Below are 20615 nucleotides of genomic sequence, written 5' to 3'. Positions count from 1 at the left end.
TCCGGGGGGGGGGATGGCTAGGCGGATGTGTTTCTTTACCTGAAGGGGTAAGTCGACGTATATCCTGAGATCCGTCGTTTGACCTAGTCTGGGGTTTTGGACTGGGGAGGACTGTGGCGAGATCGTCACGGGAGGATGTGGACTGTTATGGGAAAGGGATCCCTGAGGTAGATATAAGGTTCGCGTTTTTATCATGTACATCGATGCGGTTTGATTCATGTATATACTAGCTATACAGGATGAACTAGGAAGTGAGTCCCTCCTTAGTTTCCGGTGATGCCTCACAGCTTATCGATTCTCCCCAGCAGCCACTGCAGGTGTCGGTACGACACACGGGGCTGGTACTGCGGCTGCATGTGGCCGCTCTGGTAGGTCTCCGCCCACATCAGGCCGCGCTCGTAGTGCTGGATGCCCATGTCGCCCTGGCCGCCGGTGGCGCCGCCCAGGATGGGGTCCCACTGCAGGTCCGGGAGCTCGATGTTGATCGGGGTGGCGGGCTCGGTCTCGAAGCCCAGCTTGCCGTTCCAGGTCATGTTCTGGATGGAGAGCAGGGTGCCCTGGGTGAGGATGACCATGTCGAAGTCGCCGTTGGCGATGAGCACGCGGTTCGTGCCTTCGATGACCTGCGGCAGGACGTGCTCGATCGGGTTGGCGGACAGGTCGCCCTCGCCCTCGGGGCCGCCCACGCCCACGAAGACGCTCTCGTTCGAGCACTCGGACCAGGTGATGTTGGCCGGGGCGTGCAGGGCGCGCTTCACGTCCGACCGGTCGAAGTAGACCGTCGCCCCCGGCGGGGTGTAGTCGACCTCGGTCGGGAAGCCCAGCACGTCCCAGACGATGGGGCAGTTCTCGTTGATCGCGTAGGGGTTGAAGCAGGGGTTGTTGCCGAGGACCTCGTTGTTGATCAGGTCCCAGAGGTCACAGTCGCCCGAGTAGTTCATGCTCTTCGGAGGCTGGACCCCGCTGGCGGGGAAGGTGAGATACTCGTCGATGAAGGCCTTGTAGCCGCAGGACTCGTGGAGCTGCTCCAGCTCGGCCAGGAAGCTGGCGTTGAAGTTGAAGAGGACCTTGTTGTCCTGGACGAAGGGCACGACCGGTGCGTCGGTCTGGACGTAGTCGAACTGGCCGATGACAGGGTCGTAGGTCAAAGCTCCTGTAGTTCGGGTAATGAGTCAAACAGGTCCGTTCTCAAACTTCTTGGAGACACTCACCCTTCAGGTCAAAGTACTCCGTGTCCTTCTCGTCCAGCATGGCAGCTGAGATATAAGGGACATAGCGGCCTGCATAGCTCTCACCAGTCACGTAGATCTTGAAGTTCTTGATGCCAAAGGTCTGCTGCCAGTTCTTGAAGAACTTAATGAAGTCCTGTGCGATCTCCTCCTCAGACACTGCAGTCGGGGTGCCAACAGAGAAGCCCGTGCCAACAGGTTGGTCGACCCTAAATGGTTGGCTTAGCTCGGGTGCCCCTAGTGGGATACCAGAGATGGCAACTTACCACAGCACGTTAGTCAAGTTTACCCATGAGTATTGGTTCTCAACGGGCAAGTATGTTCCAGGCTGCCAGGTGAACCGTCCATTCTCTTGGAGAAAGCCCTCCTGTAAACTCATCAGCAGTGTATCCAAGTTGAACTAGGATAATGCTAGGAACGGACCAGAGACGAGCATCCAGGGCCACCATTCAACCAGATGGTGACCTCGTCCACGGGCGCACCAACGGTAGGTTGGAAGACAAAGAAAAGTGCTCTCGACGGATCGTCCTTCTCGATGGGGATCAAGCCAGAGTATGTCTCGCCGATGTCGTAATGAACATCAGGAAGACTCTTCACACGGAAGGCTAGGATCCAAGTCAGCTCTGTCCTTTGATCATTGCTCCGGGCAACATACCCTGCGTAGCGTTGTTGTAGAACCGGTAGTCTTCGACAGGGGTGGAGTGCGACCGCTTCGCGACCTCTCCTGCGCGCTTAGCCGGTTTGGCGTCGCGAGTTCTTTGAGCAAACCGGCCAAGTTTACCAGCAGATGCATGGTCTGCGCATAGCGAGGCGGCTAGGACAGCCGTGGACAGTAGACTGCGGAACAGCATACTGGTAGTGTGATGTGGGACAAGCCTTGTGACAAAAACTTGCTTGCCTATTCTTGAGTCTGAGCAAGAGAAAGAGGGGTATTTATATCACTCAAGCTGTATCACCTATCAAGAAAGATAGGCTGATGAGCTATTTGATACGGTCATCGTGTGGAGCCATTTAGGTTCGGAGAAAGCTTCAATCGATGCGTCGACTTGAGAGGGCCGGATATGACCAAGTGGAGAAGCATGGACAGGCTAACTGGTTCTTTTGATGGCTTGCAAGCTTCTGGCAGCAGGTAGGATGGGACCTTGCATGGTGCTCGGCTATCTCCTCACCATAGCCGATTGTTTTCAGGCACCGGGCCTTGCAGTGTTGACAACATGCAGATTACGTCGCACCAGTCCCATCCCGTGTTGGTTTGATTATGCTGGGTGGGCGATATGGGAGTGAATGCACTCAATTGGCAAGACGGCAGCTGGATCAAACGGTAGACATAGCGATAGACATGAGGGCAGGATCACGTAGCATTAAACGCTCAATCCCGGCCGCAAGCGATAGGTCCCTAAGCTGTGGAGAATTCTCCGGGCTAATACACAAACAGAGTCAGTTGGCCGCTTAGTGTCGACAATGCTAGCGATCGTCAAGGAAGGTGATAACGTGATAGAATTTGAACAGATAAGACAATAAGAAAGACGAGCACTCACTGGCTCAAACCTTGCTGTCCTCATTTCCCCAATGTGGGATGATGTGATGGGTCGTGGTTAATTTCGCAGTGTCTCACGGAGGAGGGACGGAGTGCGACGGAGATAGTCTAGCCGCGATGGGAATGCCGAGGACAAGCTTTCGCCGGGTCCCATTCCGGCCTTCGACCAGAACAGCCGCTGGGTTCCGGTCAAAACAAGCACCTTTTCCGCTACAATATACTCCAATCTCTTCTCTTCGAAGCTAGAGACGCGTTCTTCTGTTGCCATAGCTTGAGAAACACGATTGAATCTTGCAGTCGAGGCTGCAACATTCGGCAGATAGTCTTCAGAAGCTGCAGGTACCGCCACAGCCAATGTCAAGATAACACGCTCAGTTGGCACTTCAATGGTGCATCTCAGTTATAGACGAAGCACACTACATCCTGCCAAAAGATTCTTAGAGGCAAAGCAGAACAGTCCCTTCCCTTTTTTCTACTTCCCTTCCTCCTCACCACCAGGACATACAAATGCACAGTACCTCAGTTGGCAAGGTCGAAAGACGCTTGAAAATCACCAACAAGTTATGGCACATGCCCTGACCAGCATTCGAGAAAACAATTAGTTAATCATAAGAATGCTCTCAGGCCAATTCTACCACGTCTTACAACAAAACGATCGCAGTCGACTGGCGGCAGCTAGTCCGGAAGCACACAGCAATTGAGGGTGGCCACCCGCTGATCAAGTCTTTTCTGCATCTGTTGCACACGGCCCATCTCAATCTCATTGGTGCGGAACCGCTTGAGGTTCGAGGCCAGACGGAATTTGGACCAGATCCAAATAGCCCATTTCGTGGGGTCATACTGCCACCACTCAATGCCGTTGCGATAGTCCGAGGGGAACTAAACATCAAAGGTTACCACAACGATAAGTGAAGATCTCGAAATGGAATCCGGTCCCCAAGCGGATTGCTTTACCTCGTGGTGGAAGTTATGGTAGCCCTCACCAAGTGTGACCAACGCGGTAAGAATATGGTCGCGGGGCGAGTTCCTGTCATCAAAGGGCTAAAGCTTGTCAGCAGATCAGGACACCTTCGCCAAAGCACATGGAAACTGGCCTGATCTCCCAGCCAATGTGCCAATGAATTGACACAGAAAGTTGCCTGCTGGAATAGGAACATCCTCAAGATGCCAGCATACACCAAGCCACCCTTCCAGTCGCCCCATCCCAAGCCAGCTATGACCATCGGTAGGATCAAGCCAAAGCCGAACACAAATTTGATATAGTTCCGATGCTGCCAGATGACTACTGGATCTTCGTTCAGGTCAGAGATATCTGGCCGACCACAGTGCTTGGGGTCCTGCTTCAGTATCATCCATAGCACGTGGGAGTATAACAGGCCCCTCCGTATATTGTATGGGTCCTTCTCCGTGTCAGTCCATCTGTGGTGGGCGCGATGTTTCGCACTCCACCAGCGAATCGAGCCCTGCACGGCGCCTCCACCGGCACAGGCCAGGAAAATTCTGAGCGGTAGGCCCCTGAAAGATAAAATGCCCGTCAACAATCATGTTCTTGTGTACAAGCTGTTGGGGCTATGAAGCTAGCTCATACACAGAGAAAAACTCACGCTTCGTAGGTTCGATGTGACCATAACCGATGATAGCCAGCGGTAATACCCAGCGCAGTCCAAAAGTAGTAGAGCACAGCCCAGATGATAGTGGATCGTCGCAAGGGGGTGAAGACAGCAGCAATGCAGCCAAGTAACGGTATTATGATGATGAAAGTCGTGTTAAACCAAGCAATATCGCGGGGCCAGTTGCGAAGTGTAACTGGTCCCTCGCCGATGTGCGGCTTTGGGATGTCTGGCATGGTACCAGCCTTTATGGGGTGCAATCCTAGAGTCAGGAACCACCGAGGTATAGACATTGTGTGAAAGAACATTGCAAAGGAATCAATTGCGAAAAGCCTGCCTTAAAACCACAAGGACATCGCCTACTTGAACATGTTGAACAGTTGGGGATGTGCTACTTCCGGAGCCGAGATGCCCAAACGTCGAACAGGGCAATGGTGGTGACCGAAAACCATACGTGAGCAGTCACACAGCATGGGAGTTTCATTTCCTTCTGACTCGAGTGTTAGTATGTCGCGCATACTCCTACGGTTACTTGCACATCCTTCACCTCGTCTGTTGTGCAATGATAGCATCCTGGTCCAATCTCTGCACGTTGAAAGACGTACGGTGGTCGGTTTAAGGGCTCATACAGCAGCCTGAGCGAGAGAAAGAGACTATGAGACGACTGCATGATAGAACTACTTTGGAGTAACAGCAGCACAGGCCGGCTTGAAGCACGCCTGCCCAAAAAGGCCTGGGTTAGGAACCTACCTTACGTAATGTCCTCATCTTCTCAATCTAAGAACCTCCACGGCTCCTCTGCCTTCCTCCTTCTCTGCCTCTGCTTTGTCTGTCCTCTATGTTATAAAGTATGAGTCATAAGTCTACTTGTTGCTGACTCCAGGATACAGTTCATCTTCGATCTCCTCTTCCAATTCTCGTTCCACCTTCCCAATGGCGTTTAGCGTGTGTTCTGACTCGCCAAGCCAGCAGACACAGCCAGACCCTGAACTCTTACAAACCGACTCGACAGGGTCCTCGACTCCTTTGCCTCGCTTGTTAGCGGTCTGTCACCATGATACATGATTTGTGGTCAGTCTGAGACTGTGAAGATGTGGAGTAGTTGCTCATAGTAAGTGCTGTATGAGAGAAGAAGCAGAGAGGCCCAAGCAAACATCCTTCTCCCCACTGTGGAGCACTGAATACCACCCACTAATCGGTTGCCCGGCTAGCTTAGTATCCAATATCCATCCATTCCTTTTCCCACTTTTTTTTTTCTTCTTTTGCCGCCATGCTTTCCCAGGGTACCTGGTTGTTTCGTTCGGGCATATTTGCTTGCACCTGAAGACTGGTAGCGGATTGTGCTGTGGATGGTTGCTTTTTGCTGTAGAACTTCTACTTAATTCTTGGTGCCTTCCCTCTGTCTTTTCCTCGCTGTATCTCTTTCAACTTTTATACTGGCCGTTTGAAAACACGGGAACGAAATAAGCTTCCCCCTCCGAATCGTCTGTGGTCCACCTTCCCGCCGGTACCGCAATTGATATGGCGACGAATTTCGAGTCATCGGACAACGCGCGCGTGGAGTCTACTGTACACACCACGCAGCTCAATGACTCGAATGAAACGACAACCCCAGCATTCGAGGAGAAACAGCCAGACACACAAGTCAACGATGGCATCCCACAAAGTGCACCAACGACACTTGAAGGCGGTCTGTACAGGCCTTCATCTGGCGAATTCCCCTCGGGCGATTCAGCGCATAGTGTCCCCGTGACTGTCGGAACGACCGATGCGGATGGCAACACCTATCCTGAAGGTGGACTAGAAGCTTGGTTGGTAGTCTTTGGAAGCTTCATGGGCCTCGTTGGCTCTCTTGGTCTGGTGAATACCATCGGCACACTACAGGCGTACATTGAGAGCCATCAATTGAAGGACTACAGCTCTGGCAGCATCGGGTGGATCTTCGGCGTCTACGCATTCCTGACCTTCTTCTGCGGCATTCAGATAGGCCCTATCTTCGACGCTAAAGGACCCCGATTTCTTGTCTGCGCCGGAGCTGTGCTGATCATGGCGATGATGATCGCCTTGGGGTTTTGCACGCAGTACTGGCACTTCATGCTAGTAATAGGTGTTGCAGGGGGTATCGGAGCCTCGTTGCTGTTTACGCCAGCAATTTCTGCCATCGGACACTTCTTCAACGAGAAGCGCGGGATCGCGACGGGCATCGCCGCAACGGGTGGCTCCGTTGGTGGCGTTATCTTCCCCCTGGCACTGGAAGCTCTATTCCCCAAGATAGGGTGGGCATGGGCAACTCGAGTCATTGCTCTCATTTGTCTCATCACGCTGCTAGCAGCATGCCTACTCATCAAATCCCGGTTGCCCAAGAAACCGGCGTCGAAAGAGAACGTTCTTCCCGATTTCCGTATCTTTCGGGATCCTGTATTCACCCTCACAACCCTGGGGATCTTCTTTATCGAATGGGGACTTTTTGTCCCACTCAGTTATATCTCCTCCTACGCATTGGATAATGGCGTCTCGACAAAACTGTCGTACCAAATGCTGGCAATCTTGAACGCTGGTTCGTTCTTCGGACGAGGTATTCCTGGCTTTGTTGCTGATTATCTGGGCCGCTTCAATACTCTCATCGTCACTGTTGCCTTGTGTCTTGTATGCAACGCATGCCTCTGGCTTCCAGCGAGCGACAGTGTCCCGGTTATGATTGTGTACTGTGTCATTTTTGGATTTGCAAGTGGCAGTAATATCAGTCTTACGCCAGTCTGTATCTCTCAGCTCTGCAAGATCGAGAATTATGGCAGATACTATGCCACAGCGTACACGATCGTCAGTTTTGGGTAAGGCGATTCCCTACTTACCTATAATGATTTTGCAGGGCTAATGACACATTCTAGAACCCTTACTGGCATGCCTATCGCTGGTGTGATTCTTTCCCGCTGCGATGGGAAGTACTGGGGTCTCATCACCTTTACGATCTGCTGCTATGCTCTTGGCCTTGTTTGCGTTACTGCAGCCAAATTAGTCCGTGTCGGCTGGCGCCAGGCTCTCGTGATCTACTAAACTATGACACGGATGGGTATCAATCTTACTTCCCAGTCTAATATATAATATCATTTTTGGAGGCTTTGAGCCACATCACAGAAACAGTAGGTATACTTATACATGCAGCTGGCCATTCGCGGTACCATGAGGCGAGCCGGACGTCTGTTCGCGGACTTCACTTCCGACGAGGTCTGCCCAACAAACCTACGGTGGCCATCCATCACACACGTCTGTTGTCATGATGAGCAATTTAAGCTCATTGGATTGTGATTTGAGGGAATCTAAGGCAATTACACATTGATTCCCGGATTACATAGAGACGAAGTCATCAGAGTTGATATAATGCCACTTCTTCCATGACATGAAATTTTCTGGCTGCCAGCCTTGCTTCACATTTTAGCCTCGGTAAACAGCCTTCGGAAAGATCAACATTATTGCCAGTCTACGATGCCTTCCTCCAAGCAAGTTCTAGCAGTGGTCTTGACCTCCTGGGCTCTTGGCCCCGGTGTAGCAGCTATTCCTCAATATCCAGGAATCCCTGCAGGAGGTCCTGGGGCTCTATCCACAACAGGAACCAAGTCTTCGAGTTCTGTGTCTGCATCTCAAGGAGGAAACTCCACCTCAAGCACGCCCATTTCCTCTTCTCAGAGTGTCGTGCATCCATCTCACTCAGCTACATCGAGTGCCATACCTCCATATGAAGACGGAGACCATTGGGATGCTCATCCAATCCACCCATTCCCCCCAGCTATTTCATTGACGGCTACACCCACGACGTCCGAGGCTGCTCATATTCCCCCTGGAGTGGTGCCTTCCTCCTCTGAGGCTGTTATACCTCCACCACACCCATTCCCTTCTGTGCCGCACGACAGCGCCCAAGAAACACCTACACCTCACGATGGTGCTGCCGAGCATATTCCACGTCCTCCTCTTTCCAGCAGCAGCAGCAGCAGCAGTATTCACATTCCCTCGTCAGGAGGCATCGTGCACCCCACTCACTCCCTCCCATCCAGCGTCGCCACTTCGACATCCAGCAAGATCGCACCTCCCGACAGCAGTTCTGCGAAGATCCTGCCCGAGCCCACGCCTTGCCCGAAAGAAAGCGAGCCTGCATGCCCATCTGTGCAGTGTCCCCCCTGTCCCTCAGTGCACACGGTCACAGTAACCGTGAGTGGCTCCAGCTCCAGCGCGAGCAGCAGCAGCAGTAGCACCAGTATCAGCCGAATTACAGTACACCCCCTCGCCCCGAGACATGCCCTAATCAACCACAGCAGCGGTGTGCTACCAGTCAGCGTCACTCCAAGCGCGAATCCAAGCGCGACACCCAGCAACACCTACGACGAAGTGGAGGCCGAAGAGGAGGAGGAAGAGGAAGAGGAAGACATCCTGATCTGCGTTCTTCCCGAAGACCTCCCGATCTGCATCCCGGCATCCTCCTCCACTGCGCCAGTACAGCCCCCGCCAAGCAGCGGGATAATCTCCATCCTCTCCACCGCCAGCCGGGAAGGCATCATCCCCGGGCCCCATCCCAGCCCTACTATCACAAGCGGTGGCGGCGGTATCGAGACGAAAACCCCGCGACCAACACGCACAATCACCACGCGCACGCGCACGCGGACTCGCAGCCGCACCCGCACCATTCGACCATCACAGACAACACTCTCGAAGATCCCATCATCCAGCACCAGCACCAGCATCAGTGGCAACGTCAGCATCCTCCCAATCCACCCATTCCCCGGGCCCGCGCCAATCCCGACCTCCCTACCCCGACCACCACCTGCAATATCGCCCTCCTTCCCCATCCTCACAACAATGCCCCTCCCCTTCCCCATGCCCCATTTCCCACCAGAAGTCGAGCAGGAGGAAGAAGAGCCATCCTCGTCCTCTCAAACGCCCACACACACCTCCTCCACCACTGTGACAGGGTCATTCTTCTCCCCGACCCCTACTCCTTCAAAGAAATCCCCCTCTGTCTCTTCATCATCGTCATCATCATCATCATCATCATCATCATCATCCCGTCCCTCACAGCCACCACCTCACTCCCCAGCCCCAGCCCCAGCGGCAGCCCCAGCAGCCCCAGCGGGCCATCTACCCGCACGCCACCACGAGTTTCGATACCCGATGATCCGGCGGGATTTTCGAGAATTCTTGATCTGATTTATCTACCTACCGAAGTCGAAGAGCGTGCGTTGTGTTCGGGGGGAGGGTGTGAGGGTTGTTGCCCTTGGTGGATGAATTATGGTTATGTAATTCGCTTGCTTTCTTCTCGTTGCTTTCGACTATTGTTGGATTCTCTCTGGCACTTGGTTTTTCTCTGTGTCTGTCTGACTTCGATCTAATATCCTCATCAAGAATGGGGGCGGTAATTGAAAAAAACAAAGTGTCGTTCTTCTTTGGTACACGCACGCACGCCCGGCAGGCTATATAGCTAGCTAGTTCATCGTCTTCTGGCTGGGGAACTTTAGTGCTTTATGATACGCGTGGGTCTTGTGATATCCCCGGTGTTTAGTGATACTCATAGTATATCACCAGATTCGTAGTGTTGAGGGTGGTTGCAGGTGCAGTGCAGTGAGTGCAGTGCAGTACAGTCTAGTCTAGGCTCCAGAATCAAACCTCCCTTACAGCGCTAACCATACAAGTCAAATAGAGAAAAGGAAAAAAGAATTATCGTGGACCCAGTCATTGTACTGGACCTGCTCACAATGTAGAATGTGGAAGATCTTCTGTCCATTCCCACACGCACACTAGCATTTCGTTCGCGCCGAAGTGGAATATACTTTTTCGGTCTAGATATAGCATGAGTATCATTCTCAAAATCCCACCTCCTAATTGGGCTAGAAGCAGAAGGAAGTGAATATAGGTTAAATACAATGCAAACTTTAGGAACAATGGCGCATCCCCGTAAGTAGAATATCGAAAAAAAAAAAGGACACAGGCTAGAATAAGAAGGGTGATGCCGGAAACACATTAGTGTAATAAGGATTTAATATGGTCGAAAGTGGGAAAGGTGGCGAGAAACATATGCAAGAGAAACAAAAGGCTGCAACCATTTACAGACATACAGGGAAGTTTTGGTAGGTGTGGGTGGTTGCGGAGTCAAACTCATGCCAATCTTCATTCCATGCAAACATGTAGTATAGTCAGGACAGAAATTGAAAAGAGCTGCCTGCCGCCTTCCCCTCCAACCCTTCTCTCTTCCACCAAGTCATAGAGAAAAATTTCCATGCGCCACAAAACACCACACAGAGACACATGGGCCTTACAGGTCACAATCACAATCCGAGATCAGACAAAAGATATAGTATACGCGAAAACGTGTCAGATACAACGCATAAATGGCCATGGCTGGAACTGTCGACAATGGTTACTCGCAACAAGACGTATGCAAGGATGGAGGATTCGCCCGAGAAGCAGGAGAAAGGGAAGGGGGGACAATGGCGAGAGCTGGGTATGTTCAGTCACACATGAGACTCGGGGAATTAGGCTCCCAGGAGCCACATGTGCAACTGAAATGATGCGAAGGAGGAATATTGATTGAAAGACGTAGAAGTCACCATGCCAGTGAACATTTCGTACAGGCGCGCAAAGGGATAGGGTATATGATTTGCATCGAAGCCACTCGAAAGATGAAAAAAAAAAACAAGCGGAATGGAAGTATCTTGAAATCGTCTCACGAGCTGTTGGACCGCAACAGTGCCTGTAGATTCGTCAGTATAAGCACATTTTTGTAATTCCGTGAGCCAACTTACCCTTTCCATGGTCAGGTCTTCCTTCTCCAAAGTCGGGCTTGCCAGACTACCGCCGTTCATGGCACCTGATGCGGTCAAAGCTCTCGCCTCCATACCTGGGCGCTGATGCTTGCCATCAGCGGGGCTGTGATGGACGGGATGCATCTCGCCGCTGCTGGAGATTCGCGATTCTTTGCTCTTTTCCAGAAGCGAACCACCTAGCGTAGCACACTTCAAGATGGTCTGCATCATTTGGTTCTGCTTCAGAGGCTTGGATAGATACTCATCCATCTGAGCTTGGATACACTTCTCCCGATCGCCTAACATCGCGTGCGCCGTTAACGCGATGATAGGGGTTCGGCTGAGGCCGCTCTCCCTCTCGTACTCGCGAATTTTTCCGGTGGCTTCGAATCCACCCATTACCGGCATCTGCACATCCATCAAGATGACATCGTAGCGACGCTGCTTCACGGCTTCGACGGCCTCGAGACCGTTACTGACAACAGACACGTTGTGGTTGTGCTTCTCCAAAATCTTGACGGCCAATTTCTGATTGACATCGTTGTCTTCCGCCAAGAGAATGTCGAACGAGCGAGAATGGTCGGTCGTAATGGGCGTGGAACGGCCCTCCAAGGCAGGTAGCATACCATTGCCGAGGTCAATTGGCTGACATGGCGTCGTCATGTATGAGCTGATACCGAGGTCAAGAGCGGACTTCAAGCTGACACACACCAAGGGGCAGACGAGGACAATAGGGACATATTTGAAGTCATCGAATGTCCGCAGCAGTCGAGCAGTCGCCACAGAGTCCACGATAATCACATCGTAGGCATGGCCGGACTCCTTGCCAGAGGGATCTTGAATCTCCGGCGGCGGTACGTGGTCCTCATTGCGCACAACAATAGGCTCCAGGTCGATCTGCTTGAGCATCTTCATAACATTCTCGGCCTGGCCACCGTTCTCTCCCTTGTCAATGAAGAGGACTCGATGGTGCTTGTACGGCAGGAGTTGCGACGCAATAACACTCAAAGACTGGTCGGCTAGTTTCACGACGCAGGTGAAATGGAATGTACTGCCATGGCCATACTCGGACGTGACCCACACATCACCACCCATCAGGTTGACCAAGCGCTTCGAGATGGACAACCCGAGCCCAGTTCCACCAAATCTCCGCGTTGTCGAGCCATCCGCTTGCTGGAAAGTGTCGAAGATGAGATCCAGCTTGTCCTCCTCAATACCAATTCCTGTATCAGAAACTGAGAACTCGAAAGCATACTCGTCGGCTGCACATTGCTCTCTATCAGATTTGCAGATAGTGAGTTTCACCTCACCATGCTCGGTGAACTTGATTGCATTGCCGACCAGGTTCAGAATAATCTGGCGCAGACGGAAAGGATCACCGATGACATAGTCGGGAACAGTATTATCGACCTGATACGTGAGACTGAGGAATTTCTCATTGGCCTTCACCGCTAGGGTCTTGAGAGCATTGAAGACGGTTCCCCTCACAGTGAACGGAATGCTTTCAATGACCATGCGGTTCGCCTCAATCTTCGAGATATCGAGTATGTCGTCAATGATGGTCAATAAACTGTTGGCAAGGTTGTGCACGACATTCAGCATCTCGCGGGTATACGGCTTGAGGTCGTCCGTATCCAGCGTCAACTGCGTCATACCAATGATACCGTTCATGGGAGTCCGAATCTCGTGACTCATATTTGCCAGGAACTCGGACTTGGTGCGGTTAGCCAACTCGGCCGCCTCCCTAGCAGCCGTGTTACGCTGAATACTGTCCCGGAGGTTGGAAACCATCTTATTGATCTTGCGCTTCAACTCATCCATCTCTCCGGAAGCGTTGACCGTGATAAGCTTGGTGAAATCTCCGTCGGTTGCAGCATCGGTGATCTCACCAAAAGCACGCACTTGAGAGGTCAAGTTTTCTGCCATGGTATTCACATCCTCCGTGATCTCCTTCCAGGTTCCAGCGATTCCTTCCACATTGGCTTGACCACCCATCTTGCCATCGACCCCGACATCGCGTGCGACCTTCTTCAGCTCGGTTGCGAACTTGGCCAGTCGGTCAACCATGTGATTGATGGTAACTTTCAGCGTCAGAATCTCTCCCTGGGCGTGCACCTCAATCTTCTTGCTAAGATCACCCTTGGCAATAGCTTGTGTCACGTCCGAGATACTTCGCACCTGGGATGTCAAATTCTGGGCCATGGTGTTTACGTTGTCGGTGAGATCCTTCCACTTTCCTTCGACATTATCGACCTTGGCCTGACCACCCAAAGTACCATCTGTACCGACTTCACGAGCGACCTTGCTGACTTCGAAGGCGAAGGTGTTCAGTCGGTCCACCATGCCGTTGATCGTGCTCTTCAGATCGAGTATTTCACCCTGGACATTGGCGGTGACCTTCTTGGTCAAATCACCCTTGGCGACGGCAGTAGTGACATCTGCAATTTCTCTGACCTGAGTGGTCAGATTGTTGGCCATGCGGTTGACATTTTCTGTCAGATCTTTCCATGTGCCCTCCACATCATTGACGGTTGCTTGACCACCAAGAACACCATCCGTACCGACCTCCTTCGCGATCTTAGTGACTTCCTGGGCGAATTGCCGCAATTGGTCCACCATGGAATTTATAATGTTTTTCAACTCCGCGATTTCTCCTTTGCAGTTGGCCTGGACCTTCTGCGTCAAATCACCCTTTGCGACCGCCTTGGTGACTGTTGCAATGTCACGCACTTGCGTAGTCAAATTGTTTGCCATAGCGTTGACGTTCACCGTAAGTTCATTCCACATGCCTTGTACCCCTTCAATCTGAGCCTGTCCACCAAGAACACCTTCTGTACCGACATCACGCGCGACCCGCGTGACTTCCGTGGCGAATGTCCGAAGTTGGTCAACCATAGTATTGATCGTCTGTTGAAGTTCCAAAATTTCACCTTGAGCCCGACTCTCGATCTTCTGACTCAAGTCACCGTGGGCGACTGCCGTGGTGACTGCGGCAATTTCACGGACCTGATCGGTGAGATTCTTGGCCATTATGTTGACGTTCTCAGTCAATTCTTTCCAGATACCATGCACCCCTGTGATTTGCGCCTGACCGCCGAGGATACCTTCCGTACCGACCTCGCGTGCGACTCGGGACACTTCGCTACCAAAGACTTGCAACTGGTCCATCATGGTGTTTATCGTACGTTTGAAGGTGGCGATTTCAGGGTCCATTTCCAAGGGGTGAATCTGCACTTTCATCGACAGGTCACCGTTGGCAACCTGAGTGATGATCCCGCCAATTTCCCGTAACGCTTTTTGGAAGGCTTCGTTGGCCTGCTGGTGCTTACGTAGCTCTCGCTCCAATAGCACGACATCTTCGTTTTCCACCTTGGTGAGAGCCCGGCGAGTCTGTTCCTCCTGCTGCTGTAACTCGTCCCGAACTTGAGCGATGATGTCCTTCTGGAAGCTTATTTCCTCCGCCTGTTTCTGCACATGATTTCGTAAGTAACTGATGTCCTCCTCGCGTACTAAACGTGTCCTTGAGCCCAGATCCTCGTCCTCATCGCTGTCCTCATCATCGATATCTTCCTCGGCTTCACCATCTTCCGGTCCGGGAGCTGATCGCCTTGATCCATGGGAGCGATGTGGGTTGTGCTGCTGTATAAGACAAGAAGAGTCAGAACCGTCAGAGGATGCCAAGCGTGGGAGACCAAAAGCCCAAGGGGTCTCAGGATCGTTCTCGCTAGGGACGAGGGTGGGCTGAAAGGCCTTAAGGGTGATTCCTGGGGGTGATCGATGACTGACAGATTGAAATTCCAGATGGTGAACTCGTCGGACCAGAGCCTCCAATTCCTGTTCGAATGCTACTTTTGCCGCGCTTTTCTCTCCTGGTAACTTGGCCACTTTCGAGTCGCAACCATTGGTAGATGAGGTGTGGGAAAATTCAAAGTCGAAAGGGGGAGCACCGGGGGATTCTCTGGCGAGCTCCCTGAGGATGGCAGTAGCGGCCGCGAGCGTCTCGTCCGCGCCAGCCATTATGCCTTAGGACTTCTCAGTCCGATGGGGACATATGTATAAGCGGCGAGAAGAGATTTTTTTTGTTCCGGGGGAAAATCCGATGACGGCTTAGGAGCTGTGCGACTGCATATGAGAAAGGGGGAATGAGAAAGATGAAGCAATTAAAAGGGAGTGACGGTGAATGTCAAAAGAATAAAGAAAGGGAGGGAAGAAGCCAAGGGCAGAATAATAGACAAGGCGAAGAAAGGGAAGCGGGCGGAGGGGAACGCCAGGAGGGGAAAAGTCGAAAGTCAATTTATTGGGGGGTGTGACCGGGACTCGACTCCGAAGGGTGATTAGATTAGAATATGGGCAAATGAGGTGGGAAGAAATTGAAGAGAAATGGGAAGAGGTCGAAAGATAACAGAGGATGAGGATGAATGGCGAGGGGGCAGTAGAGAAAAAAAATATAAGAGAAAAAGATGAATAAATAGAAAAATAAAAAAGAACACAAGAAAAATCGAAACTAGACAGCAAAGCGGAGTTGGGAGAGACAGCCAGCAACAGCAGTACTCAGTAGTTCAGTTGAACGGAAAGGGGAGAAGGCAGTTTTGCAACAAGTTGTGTTGAGACTGGAGAGAGGGGGGCGCAAAATAGCAGCAAAATAATGGAAAATCAATGCACTGGCCTCGGGGGGAGAATGATTGGATGAAGGCAGCACAAATGTGGAAGAGTGAGAGGAGGCAAGAGTGGGTAAGCAAGCAAATGGCAAATGTCGGCCGCAAGAGACGAATTGACGGTGACGGTGACGGTGACGGGGGCAAGAGAGAGAAAGAAGTTCTTCCCTACCTAGACAGATATCGGGAGTGGGAGTGAGTAGTTTCGTGGTACGAATGTTTTGAAAGAAGGTAAGAAGGTAGATAAAAGGTGAAGGTGAAGAAGGTTAAGGTGAAGGAAGATCTGCTCGGTGTTAAGACGACATGGGGGTTCGTGGTTTGCGTGTCTATCTCTATGTCGGTCTTCTGTCTATCCCGGTGGAGTGGAGTAGGCGCGAAGATCCAAGAAGGCTCAAAGAAGTTGTTGATCCTCGGTGGATGTGGATTAAGGATGGGTAAAATCAAAAAGGGGAGGGAAATAAGAAGAATTGAGAAACAGTCGGTAGGCAGACAGACAGACAGACAGGTGAGTGTCGGTCGGTGGGTTAAGGCAGGCAAGGCACCTAGTAGTGTCAAAGGTTGGAAACCAGAGCCGACGACAGGCTGGGTGAAAAGTAGCCGGATAAGATTCAACGGACGGACAGCCGATGAATGGATGGGTTCAAGTAGATCCAAACAAAGCGCAGCGCGCAATAGAGGTCGGGCGGGGAGGAAGAAGAAATGGGATTATTATTGGGAGAGAGAGTTAAAGGGGGAGGGGGAGGAGAAACGATGTCGGATCAGTCAGCTGTGTGTGTGTGTGTGTGTGTGTGTGTGTGTGTGTGCCGTCCAACAGGGCAAATGACAACAAATTACGGAGTACAGTTCTCAGAATAATGATGAGAAAGAGAAGAATGATAAGATACTAGGTAGAAAACTATCCAGACAAAGTACGAATGGGAAGGGCGTATCCAAGTCCCATGTGTGCAAGTCAAATGAGGCTGGATGGAAGCAACGCGCCCGGCGATGAGGCAAAGCTACAAGGCGTGATCGGATGCAATGGAGAGAGGGGGGGAGGGGTTTGGCGGTGCTGTACGGAGTACGGAGTACAGTACTTACTAAGTTATGGAGTACTTCAGCACCGAGTAAGGTAAGTAGGTACTATGTACTATTGACTACCTACACTTTCTTTTGTATCTACTGAGATGCTTAAACTAGTTAGATGAGACAATACCTTATCATCAATAGCGATCTTCACGCCTCTCATCGGTGAATAAAGAAGCAAGCAGCAATTGATTGCGAACAGACAGCACTCGTTCAACCTCAGAGACTGTATAGTATTTATGATCAAGGGATCGCTGCCGCTGGACAGTTCCTCCAGTAGTCCAGTCACCGGTTGATCTTCCCACCCGGAGGATCTGGAGAATTTTCCTTGATTTTCATCCCCCTCCTTCTCCCCGCACAGAAAATGGGAGAGCAACTGGAATGTACAGATAGACAGACCAGTAAGCATCTGGTAGACCACCTGATCTGTATATTATTCTGTACTCCGCGCCGCTCTGCATTTGACATTAAGCTTCTCAACTGCTTTTCTTTTGACAGACCGACAGATTACAGACCTTAAGTTGATAAATAATCTAACCTAATCTCCGAGGTGCCCTCCCCAAAGAACCGTACCGAGATATGACAACGACCCTTGGTTCCCGGGGCTTAGAAATGCCTTTCCCCCTTGGTTGAGCCAACAACGGAGAGTTCATAACATGACAGTAGTCACTAATGCATTTTTCAGCTCGCGTGGTGTGGGGACTGGGGACTGTCCGAACTACTCTACTTATTTTTGGGCTTTTTTTTCGTCCCTTTTCCCGTGAACTGCCACATTTAAACCAGAACAAATACGGGATAATCATGTCTCATAGGGACAGTTGTTATACCATTATAGTAAGTGGTCCCTTCAAAGGTGTCTCACACCAACCAAAAAAAGAAACGACAGGAAGGGGAAAAAATTCGCAGTCCTCTCTCCCTATGTTACCGAACTGCTCTTCTGTGTGTGTGCCCTTGGCGCGTGTCGGAAAGCGACCTTGCCGCGTGAGCATACAAGAAGAACGCACGACGGACAGGTAGATAGACAGGTAAGTACGGGGTAGTTACGGAAGAAGGAAGAGGGCAAAAAAAAAAAAAATGATGCCCATACCGTACCTTACCGCCACCAAATGACCATTACTACTGCTAAATAGTAGCTACGTACTGCAGTCGAACGCACGGGCATCCCTGCTTTTGTGAGCGTTCAGAAAGCACCAGGCAGCTAAACTGATTACCGATCATTTCATAAGAAGTTCACATCCAAGGAAGGGAGGGAGGCGTGTCTTCTTTGGCTGCAGCGTATTGGTTCTTTGGGCTGCTAACATTGAATAAATCTATGCACTGAGTCAATGACATTTACGAAGTACGGATTTTTTTTTTGGATAAAAAAAAAGGTGCATTGCACCTGGATACACATTGAAAGGGAGAGATGACCTACCCTACCACAATTGCCGTCTAGCGAAGCCTTGCAGAAAGACATCGACTCGCAGCATCGAATAAGCAAACCTCGATGCACGCGTGTTTGTGGCCAACCTCCCCCGACCTCCAGATTAGCAGGACTGGTCATATTCCCACCATCACATCCCTATCTTCCTCCTCTTCCTCCGCACCGCGTAAGATGAAGCAGAAAGGTGTCGGAGGGAGGGGGCAAAGAACAGGTATTCGTCTAGTCGACTACGTAGTGGCATTCGTATTGCCGTGGCTCCAAAGGCAGGTGAGACGTAAGAAGACGGCCCTAGCCTGTATCTACCTATCACAATCGAACAACAACAACAACAACAACAACCTGACTGGTTGGTGACCGGAGGGAAACAGAACAAAAAATTACAAGACGGGAGGAGAATGGACAATGAGGTAAAAAGAGAGAGGGTAACGGAGTCGAGGGAAATCAGGAATGATGCAGGGCAGACCGGTCTGGACAGGCAGACCACCGCAGGAACAGGACACCTCTGTCCCATGAGATGATGTTTCGGGTGCCTTAGCTACCGCACAACTTGGATGTGGGTGGTCTAGAAACTGATCTATGACCTAATGTATCCAGAATTTCCTGCTTGATTGTATCATCTCGCGACAAGAGAAAGTGGGTGTGTAGAGGCTGGATCCAACTACGGTAAACGTACAGAGTACTCCGTAGCTCTCTCATCTTTCGTTTCTGATACATATCTTCCCGCCCGTTATTGTGCACCGTCAGCCCAGGCGCACAGGTCCATGCCCGAGACATTGCCCGTTCGCCCGGGGGTTGAATCTTAACATGATTAAGTTCGGTCCTGAAATCGATAGTGATTCTAGTGATTCACAGCCCAAGATTCATCGGTCGGTGTAAATTAGGTTGCCAGCCGTGTTAGGCGATGACCCAAGTCTTTGTCTACAGGCATCAGCCACGGCTGGTGATGGGTGGAGTAACAGCTGGAGGAAGAACCATGGGAATGGGATCCTCCTAACCCTCTTCTCGAAGTCTTTTCTATGGGGGCAGCGACATGATCGTCATTGTTAAGGCATGGAGAATGAACATTGGTAGAGAACTTGTACAATAGGATGCAGATTGGGTGCTTGTTTCAGCAATACACCATCTGGACGTCCTGAGCAAGATTCATCAATACCTTCCTGGCAGATATTTACAGCAGATAGCATTCATCTATCACGATCCCTCCCCGGGGGAAGATCCAGTTCCAGACCCAAACGGTCGCGTGCAAGACCCATCGATTACCCCCGATAAGCCAATCATGAAGATCTATACTGAGAAGAGCTTTTCGCAGTCCCATCCAACTAAACCTGTCTGGGATTATCATGCGAGGATCGAGGAATGCCAGAGAATAGAGGCATCAATTGATAACTTACTATAGCTAACTATTATTTGTACTTCTGTGACTCTGCCCAAGCAGTAGATATGTAGATAGTTGGATAGACATGGAACAGGAGGGAGTAAGGAAGGGCTACATACTAAGTACCGTACCTATCGACCAGCAGTAATAGCTGCCTGCTTGGTCTCCTACCAAGGAAGCCATCACCAAAGAAGCTGAGAGGACCAAAAGTTGCAGCTGGCGCCCCCTAAATCTTGCTTTCGAGGTGGACGCTAACCCTGCCTGTCAAGAATAAATTGCTGGAGTGTCTACGGAGTACACCTGGAGAACTAATGATGGGCTAAACTGTGTTGGGCCTCGTCTACCGTTTTGCCCAGTGGAAAACCATGCTTGCGCTTCTAGTATATCCTGCCAGCTGCCAGCTGCCAGCCACCACCACCACTACCACCACTATCACCACCACGGGACAAGCAAGGAATAATCCTTCACGTCGCCCAAGATGGTGTAGGACTGTGGAAACTGCTTCTGCATCATTGGATCTCACCCCCTGCCCCCGTTCCCACTCCATCAATTTCGGGAGGTTCCCCAGGCCAAGGATCACTGCACTCGGTGGTCATAACTGCCTTGGTTCGGTCGAGAATATATATCGTCCGTCCATTCGGATCTTCCGCCCACCGCATTATACACTCCAGACCTGGCATTTTACGGTCGTACAAAGTTGACAGAGGATTTTGACGGCTTGGCCCGGGTCTGTCACGGGGTAGATAACAGAATCCTCCCTCGAAGGTTGAAAATGGTGCCGTAGTGGTCATTTACAGGGCTTCCTTCTCCAATGAACCTAATTTGGGCGGACTGTTTCGATCGTGACCCAAATGCACGGAGAGAGTCTCAACAGAAGAAGAATAACAGTACCCTTCATTCCAGATGTCCATGACCTCGCTCTTGTTTTGGGGGACT

The 20615-nt window shown here is 51.2% G+C and overlaps 6 protein-coding genes across 6 annotated transcripts; 3 read left to right on the top strand and 3 right to left on the bottom strand.

Annotated features, from left to right (window-relative positions):
• Positions 1-281: 281 nt before the first annotated feature.
• sxa2 (putative pheromone processing carboxypeptidase (Sxa2)) lies at positions 282-2080 on the bottom strand (the record flags this gene model as incomplete). The annotated part of the gene is made up of 5 exons (XM_025670836.1): positions 282-1153; positions 1212-1438; positions 1496-1596; positions 1653-1834; positions 1885-2080. 5 exons carry the CDS (start codon positions 2078-2080, stop codon positions 282-284), a joined length of 1578 nt encoding a protein of 525 aa, XP_025522939.1.
• A 1105-nt stretch (positions 2081-3185) lies between these two features.
• BO86DRAFT_371675 (acyl-CoA desaturase) lies at positions 3186-4612 on the bottom strand (the record flags this gene model as incomplete). The annotated part of the gene is made up of 4 exons (XM_025670326.1): positions 3186-3645; positions 3721-3807; positions 3849-4281; positions 4371-4612. 4 exons carry the CDS (start codon positions 4610-4612, stop codon positions 3442-3444), a joined length of 966 nt encoding a protein of 321 aa, XP_025522938.1. The 3' UTR covers positions 3186-3441.
• Positions 4613-5897: 1285 nt separating this feature from the next.
• BO86DRAFT_324271 (MCT family MFS transporter) lies at positions 5898-7430 on the top strand (the record flags this gene model as incomplete). Its single annotated transcript, XM_025668467.1, has 2 exons — positions 5898-7207; positions 7265-7430. The coding sequence occupies 2 exons, from the start codon at positions 5898-5900 to the stop codon at positions 7428-7430; spliced, it is 1476 nt and encodes a 491-aa protein (XP_025522937.1).
• A 429-nt stretch (positions 7431-7859) lies between these two features.
• Positions 7860-9572, top strand: BO86DRAFT_404114 (uncharacterized protein; the record flags this gene model as incomplete). The annotated part of the gene is made up of 1 exon (XM_025673977.1): positions 7860-9572. One exon carries the CDS (start codon positions 7860-7862, stop codon positions 9570-9572), a length of 1713 nt encoding a protein of 570 aa, XP_025522936.1.
• A 1513-nt stretch (positions 9573-11085) lies between these two features.
• tcsC (putative two-component osmosensing histidine kinase (Bos1)) lies at positions 11086-15181 on the bottom strand (the record flags this gene model as incomplete). Its single annotated transcript, XM_025673976.1, has 2 exons — positions 11086-11112; positions 11165-15181. 2 exons carry the CDS (start codon positions 15179-15181, stop codon positions 11086-11088), a joined length of 4044 nt encoding a protein of 1347 aa, XP_025522935.1.
• Positions 15182-19935: 4754 nt separating this feature from the next.
• BO86DRAFT_234682 (uncharacterized protein) lies at positions 19936-20438 on the top strand. The gene has a single exon (XM_025667037.1). The coding sequence runs from the start codon at positions 20045-20047 to the stop codon at positions 20378-20380; it is 336 nt and encodes a 111-aa protein (XP_025522934.1). The 5' UTR covers positions 19936-20044; the 3' UTR covers positions 20381-20438.
• The last annotated feature ends 177 nt before the right edge of the window (positions 20439-20615 follow it).

The sequence above is a fragment of the Aspergillus japonicus genome, assembly GCF_003184785.1.
Source record: "Aspergillus japonicus CBS 114.51 unplaced genomic scaffold BO86scaffold_82, whole genome shotgun sequence".
In the NCBI taxonomy this organism is placed as follows: Eukaryota; Fungi; Ascomycota; class Eurotiomycetes; order Eurotiales; family Aspergillaceae; genus Aspergillus; species Aspergillus japonicus.
The sequence above is the reverse complement of the archived record's forward strand: the minus strand, read 5'-3'. Positions and strand labels throughout refer to the sequence as shown.

Excerpts from the sequence above, each read along its gene's own strand:
- BO86DRAFT_234682 (XM_025667037.1), top strand. The coding sequence starts at position 20,045 with ATGCTTGCGCTTCTAGTATATCCTGCCAGCTGCCAGCTGCCAGCCACC.